The sequence below is a fragment of the Engraulis encrasicolus genome, chromosome 18, assembly GCF_034702125.1.
Source record: "Engraulis encrasicolus isolate BLACKSEA-1 chromosome 18, IST_EnEncr_1.0, whole genome shotgun sequence".
Lineage (NCBI taxonomy): Eukaryota > Metazoa > Chordata > Actinopteri > Clupeiformes > Engraulidae > Engraulis > Engraulis encrasicolus.
This window is the reverse complement of record NC_085874.1, coordinates 8,797,559-8,803,218: the sequence shown is the minus strand read 5'-3', so window position 1 is coordinate 8,803,218 and position 5,660 is coordinate 8,797,559. Positions and strand designations below refer to the sequence as shown.

Below are 5,660 nucleotides of genomic sequence, written 5' to 3'. Positions count from 1 at the left end.
TGTGTGGGGTGTGTGTTTGCACTTTGGCCAACGAAGAACGGTGGACCTGTTAAATTTTATGAATGTGATTACACAATGGCACTCTTCGCCAACACTTACGTAATGAGCACAGTGTCTGGATATGAAATGGTGACAGGTTGAAATAAACTGCACCTCGTCATTTAAAGATAATTGATCACATGTTTAGTTTTCTCACTCTGCTGACTGTCTGGATATAATTTTCTCCAGGGACATACTTAGTATGAAAACATAAGCCATATATTTTAGTAGAAAATGTAGGTTTTAACTGTAGCCTACAGATGATGAACTGTACTTAAGTTATCTGAAAAGGTGATCAGCGGCATACCAGTGCAGGTGCTCTTTGCAACATAACTCCCATCTTATCATGTAGGCCGCCGCCTATGCCTGATTCCCCTGTATGGGGGCAAACAGATAGGTGTTACTGTGTGAGATGATTTCAAGCCCCCCAAAAATGCCCTAAACCACATGAAAACATCCAGAGGGAAAAATGCAGAGCGGCTATGGGCGGGGTTTAAGTCTTACGTAGACAGTTCCCATGATTCTTTAGGCTGCACATGCGCGTAGGCAAATTTCTCAGGTCCTTTTCTCGTTTAGTGTGGAGCGACTAGCACCCAACGAGGTGAGGCCTGGATGAATTATCTTTTAAAACGCTTTAATTAGTGTCCTACCCAGATTTTTGCGTGAAATATAGGTAGCGTGGTTTGTTAACAAAACGTTGTAGTGGTAAAAAGTGACAAAAAGGCTCAAAGGTCGCCATTTTATGAGAGTTGTTGGAACCTCGTGTACCACATGATATCAGTCGTTAGCCTTGTTAGCCATAAGTAGCCAGCAGAACACCGTGCAAGTTGTTCACTGTCTGCTGCCGTACTTGAAAATCAACAGAAACCCTTGACGCATCTATTGGTAACTAGAGGACAACATAATATCCAGTAAATGAAGTGTAACGTGCACGATATATTAATTATGTGTGGGCGCACCGTTAACGTCAAGTTACAATCTGAGTATTTACGAAGTAGCTAATAGTTCAGTTAGCCATCTGCGTCCAGGGCTAGCTGGTAATGTCGGTGACGTGCGCCAGGCTGCTACTCAAACTAGATGGATGTGGCTTCTACGCGTTTTTACCATCGCTTTCACTCATTTGAAAGACGCCGCTGTAATAGTTTAGAAGCCTATCTGTCATACATTTGCCCTAATACCCAAGCAGTGTATTGAGCTGAAGTGGTGTACACAATTGACGTGTGCCGTGTCAAAATCCCGACGTCATTGGCAGGAAGGCCACTAACTAGGACTTGGTTAGCTGATGTTCATGTTTTTTCATCACTAGCCAAACAGACCCTCGCCAATGGGTCAGTAAGTTACTAAACTAAAATTTAAACTGCGTCTGGCCGGTTGGCTGGTCATTTGTAGCCCTGACTATGTAATAGGATGTAACAGTACAAGTCTGGTGTGACAGAGGTGGACATGGATAATGGCATAGTAATCAAGATGGTTGTCAATCAGTGTTTTTAATTTGTAACAGTTGTTATAATATTGCAATGTCTTGTTTTCAGTAATCACAATGCAGCTTTTCCTGCGCGCCCAGAACACACACACCCTCGAGGTGACCGGACAGGAGACTGTCCAGGACCTCAAGGTAAGGGGAGACACACACACACACACACACACACACACACACACACACACACACACACACACACACACACACTGCTGTATAATTGGTGCTGTTGCATGCTTAATCTCGTACCCACAAAGTAATGTGTGTTGGATATAAATGCACAATGTGAGATGGACCTGTCTCTGTGATGCTGCTCACAACCCCTTGAGATTGTGTGTGTGTGTGTGAGCGAGAGATGTCTATCCATGCATACTAGGCCCCAACTCAGCACTGTGTCTATGTTGTTACTTAAAAACGGGCTCATGCCCATCCTGTGTGGTGCGTGCGCGTGGTACTTGCGTGTCTGTCTGTGTTCCAGACCCTAGATGGGTGTGTGTGGATGATGTGTGAGATGACCCTACTCAGTGCTCTTATGTGTGATGTGTTTAAGCTCATGGTATGATGGACTCTTCTCACTGCGGCGTGTGTTGTGTATAGGCTCATGTCCAGACCCTGGAGGGCATCTCGGTAGAGGACCAGGTGCTGCTGCTGGCTGGTGCCCCTCTGGAGGACAGCACCGCCCTGGTGGACTGTGGCGTCACTGAACACAGCACCCTCGACGTGGTCGCCAGGCTCCTGGGAGGTTAGTTGAAGGCTTTTACTTTACATGACCCTTAGCTGATAGTTTAATTCACAAGCGTTCTGTTACTTAAGGTACAGGGTTTTGGCTACAGCCCTGTGTGGTTGTGCCCCTTGTTCCAGGGGACTTTTGCCATGACTTGGTGGTTAGGGTGGGTTTCAAACGTGCAACCCTCTGGACACAAGACCTACTCCCTAAACCCCCAATAGCAGCATTCAGGTCACAGGTTTTTGCTATAGTTGAGAGTGGTTTTTATGATAACGGCGGGTTATGATAATGCTATCATAATTAAACATGGTAGCCCTAGTTTTCTTTCACTGTACAGATACTGATTCATTTGATCCTGCCTTATTCTTGTAATCTGAAACATATTGTGTCTATTCCCTCACCCACTCACTCTCTCCCTAGACATCATCCCAACCTCCTTTTGTAAAACACACTTGGCTTACTTTAAAACCCCAATATAAAATTAAGTCGTTATGATCAACACATTTTTGCTGTGGTGAAGTGTGATTATGGTTAATAATGGTTTAATGTGTGTGTCACAGGTAAAGTCCACGGTTCCCTGGCCCGTGCCGGCAAAGTGAGAGGACAGACCCCCAAAGTGAGTACAGCGCACATTTGACAAGTTACTAAATTAATCGAGCTCAATATTAGAACAATTCCACTGAAGACTGCCTGGGAAATTCCATGCTGCCTTGTGTGTGCTTGTCATGATCTGAAAGACTGCATGGAAACCCTCGCTGAATTCTTTGCTGTCGCTTGTTGACCTTGTGTAGAGTGTCTCCAAGGTTCTATTCCATTTCTTGCTTGTCCATTTAAGTTATATGCCTTACAAAGTGTATGAAAGTCCTTTTGCACAACTCTTCAGCCGTCCAGGTGCAGGTGTAAGATGTAAAAAGTTAATTAAACACTGCACACAAGATGCTGTTCTTTGTTTTCTCTCTATTTTTTTGAGCGAACAATGCGTTTCGCCCAGGACGAACCTGAAGACGCACTTGGCGAAACATGTTGTTCGCTCCTAAAAATTAAGAGAAAAAAGAACAGTATAAAATTCATCAAACACAGCACACTGGATATTGATCATGTCCCTTACAGTTGGACCCATTAGATCTGATTTAATAGTTAATAGTTGCCACAGCATTCCATTAACAGATTTATCGTCTACCCCAAGTGGATAACCATTAGGAATGCACTGACTAGTTGCCACACAGCGTTAGTTGCTATTCTTCCCCTGCCTCAGGTGGACGAGCAGTAGGGCTCACCAGATCTTTTCACCCACCTGGGTCTTTGAACACGGCAAAGAACTTGCTGTGTTGTACCCCCCACAAGGGACCTTTGCACTACTGTCTGAGAAATTCTCTAAGAAATAGCTGGTTGATCCACCACTCACACGGTAGGACTGTCTAAGGCCTCATATCTTCCCCCTCTGGTGGACAAAGCACTAGGAATGTTATATGGTTGTAGTTGCCAGAGAGCCTGTGTTAAATGAAGTTGTGTTTCTACCTCCCCCACAGGTGGACAAGCAAGAGAAGAAGAAGAAGAAGACGGGCCGTGCCAAGCGCCGCATCCAGTACAACAGGCGCTTCGTGAACGTAGTGCCCACCTTCGGCAAGAAGAAGGGCCCCAACGCCAACTCCTAATTGACTAATTGGCTCTCGTAGACCTTGTTAGTTCACTATGGAGAACACGACCAAACCCCTTTCCACAATAAACATCTAATTTGGAATTACTTGGTCAAGGCTTTCTTTATTTTTGTTTTAATTTGCAGTTAATAAAGCCGCGTGGTGAGTTAAGACTGTATGATGTTACTGTTGCTAGTTAAATTTGTCATGTTTCCTTCATCTGATGGAGTGTTAGTGAGGTCTCTCCCAGGCCTTGAAACTTGGGGAATTTGATAGCAAGGCAATATTGCACTTTTATTATAGATAATTGTATTTATGGGATGTTCTCCATTCCCATACTTGACTATAACCTTTTTTAAACTGGTGGAAAATGATTGAAGGTCATGAAATTACATGTTCCAAGTTTAGCAGAGAAAATGCGCACAACTGTCTCAAATGGGTGCAGTACTAACAAAAAGTATTAAGACACGGGAGCTTTTGGTGTCCGACTTCATTTTCAGTTGTTAAAAAATTACTGGTTCCAGTCTAGGTTCTCATTATATATAGCTCTGGCAAAAATTGAGACCACTCCGGAATTTTCAGTTTTTTTGAGTTTGCTATGGATAGGTATGTGTTTGAGTAAAACAAACATTGCTATTTTATTCTATAAACTACCGACAACATTTCCTCCGAATTCCAAAAGGAAAAATTGTCATTCAGATAATTTATTTGCAGAAAATCTCAAATGGTCAAAGTAACACATGATGCAATGTTTCCAAATCTCAAAGGCAATGAAAACATGATGTTAACTCAAACATAATAGTAATGTATTGACTATTGAAGGAAGAGTTCAGAAATCAATATTTGGTGGAATAAGCCCGATTTGTAGCAGCTTAAATGCGTTTTGGTATGCGTCCATTAGTCCAGTGTTTCTCAACCTTTTTTTAGGCGAGGCACCCTTTCAATTCATGAAAATTTTCAAGGCACCCCAAACCAACAAGCGGTAACGTGGCATCGCATCCGATACCACACAAGCTTAGAAAAGTAACACATTTGGTCACACGACCTACGTTCGAAGTTGCAGCTTACTGGGGTGACCTAAATTTACTTAATTGTGCGTAAATGGCAGATGAAAGATTCCACTGACTAGCATTAACTAATCAATTTAGACAAATATGTATTATATTACATCATTTATTTATCATCCACTTTTCCACGGCACCCCTGAGGGGGGCCCGCGGTGCCCCGGCACCCCTGTTGAGAAACACTGCATTAGTCCTTCACATTGTTCTTGGAGTACCGTATTCCAGGCCTGGTATAAGAATTCAAGTTGCTGAGCTTAGGTTGATCGCTTGTGACCATCCAGCTTCCTCTTCATCACATTCCAGAGGTTTTCAAGAGGGTTCGGGCCTGGAGTTTGGGCTGACCATGTCAGGGTATTGATCTGATAGTCCTCCATCCACAGCTTGATTGGCAAGCTGAGAGGCTGGAGTATTGTCCTACTTTACAAAAACTGTCCTCAGCATTCAGGGGCATTGTCAGAATAGAATGAATCATGTTATGGCCCATGGTAACTTTGTGTGGTGAATCAGAGACTCGCTGTTTGCAAAGATGAAAATGACTGATATATTTCAGCCTTGCTGAAACACCCTCAGATCATCACCAATCCTTGACCAAATTTCACATCTAATCCAACACCTGGTCATCTAATGGTTAGCTAGAGACCTGGAGAGGTCTACGGACCACAGTATCTTGCACCTGCTGTGAAATTTGGCCAAGGATTGGTGATTGGAATACAATG

General features: G+C 43.4%; 1 protein-coding gene across 2 annotated transcripts; it reads left to right on the top strand.

Moving 5' to 3' along the window:
- The first annotated feature begins 525 nt into the window (after positions 1 to 525).
- faua (FAU ubiquitin like and ribosomal protein S30 fusion a) lies at positions 526 to 3,987 on the top strand. Of its 2 annotated transcripts, none has more exons than XM_063222935.1 (5): positions 526 to 640; positions 1,572 to 1,654; positions 2,114 to 2,258; positions 2,804 to 2,859; positions 3,773 to 3,987. In XM_063222935.1, the coding sequence occupies exons 2-5, from the start codon at positions 1,580 to 1,582 to the stop codon at positions 3,896 to 3,898; spliced, it is 402 nt and encodes a 133-aa protein (XP_063079005.1). In that variant the 5' UTR covers positions 526 to 640; positions 1,572 to 1,579; the 3' UTR covers positions 3,899 to 3,987. The 2 variants fall into 2 exon arrangements, with proteins under 2 accessions (XP_063079005.1, XP_063079006.1); XM_063222936.1 differs by having other exon boundaries at positions 602 to 924.
- Positions 3,988 to 5,660: the final 1,673 nt, after the last annotated feature.

Bases quoted from the DNA above. Each gene is read 5' to 3' on its own strand.
- faua (XM_063222935.1), top strand. From the start codon at position 1,580: ATGCAGCTTTTCCTGCGCGCCCAGAACACACACACCCTCGAGGTGACC. The intron at 2,259-2,803 runs GTTAGTTGAAGG...TGTGTGTCACAG, and splicing joins GGTCGCCAGGCTCCTGGGAG to GTAAAGTCCACGGTTCCCTG. The intron at 2,860-3,772 runs GTGAGTACAGCG...CCTCCCCCACAG, and splicing joins TGAGAGGACAGACCCCCAAA to GTGGACAAGCAAGAGAAGAA.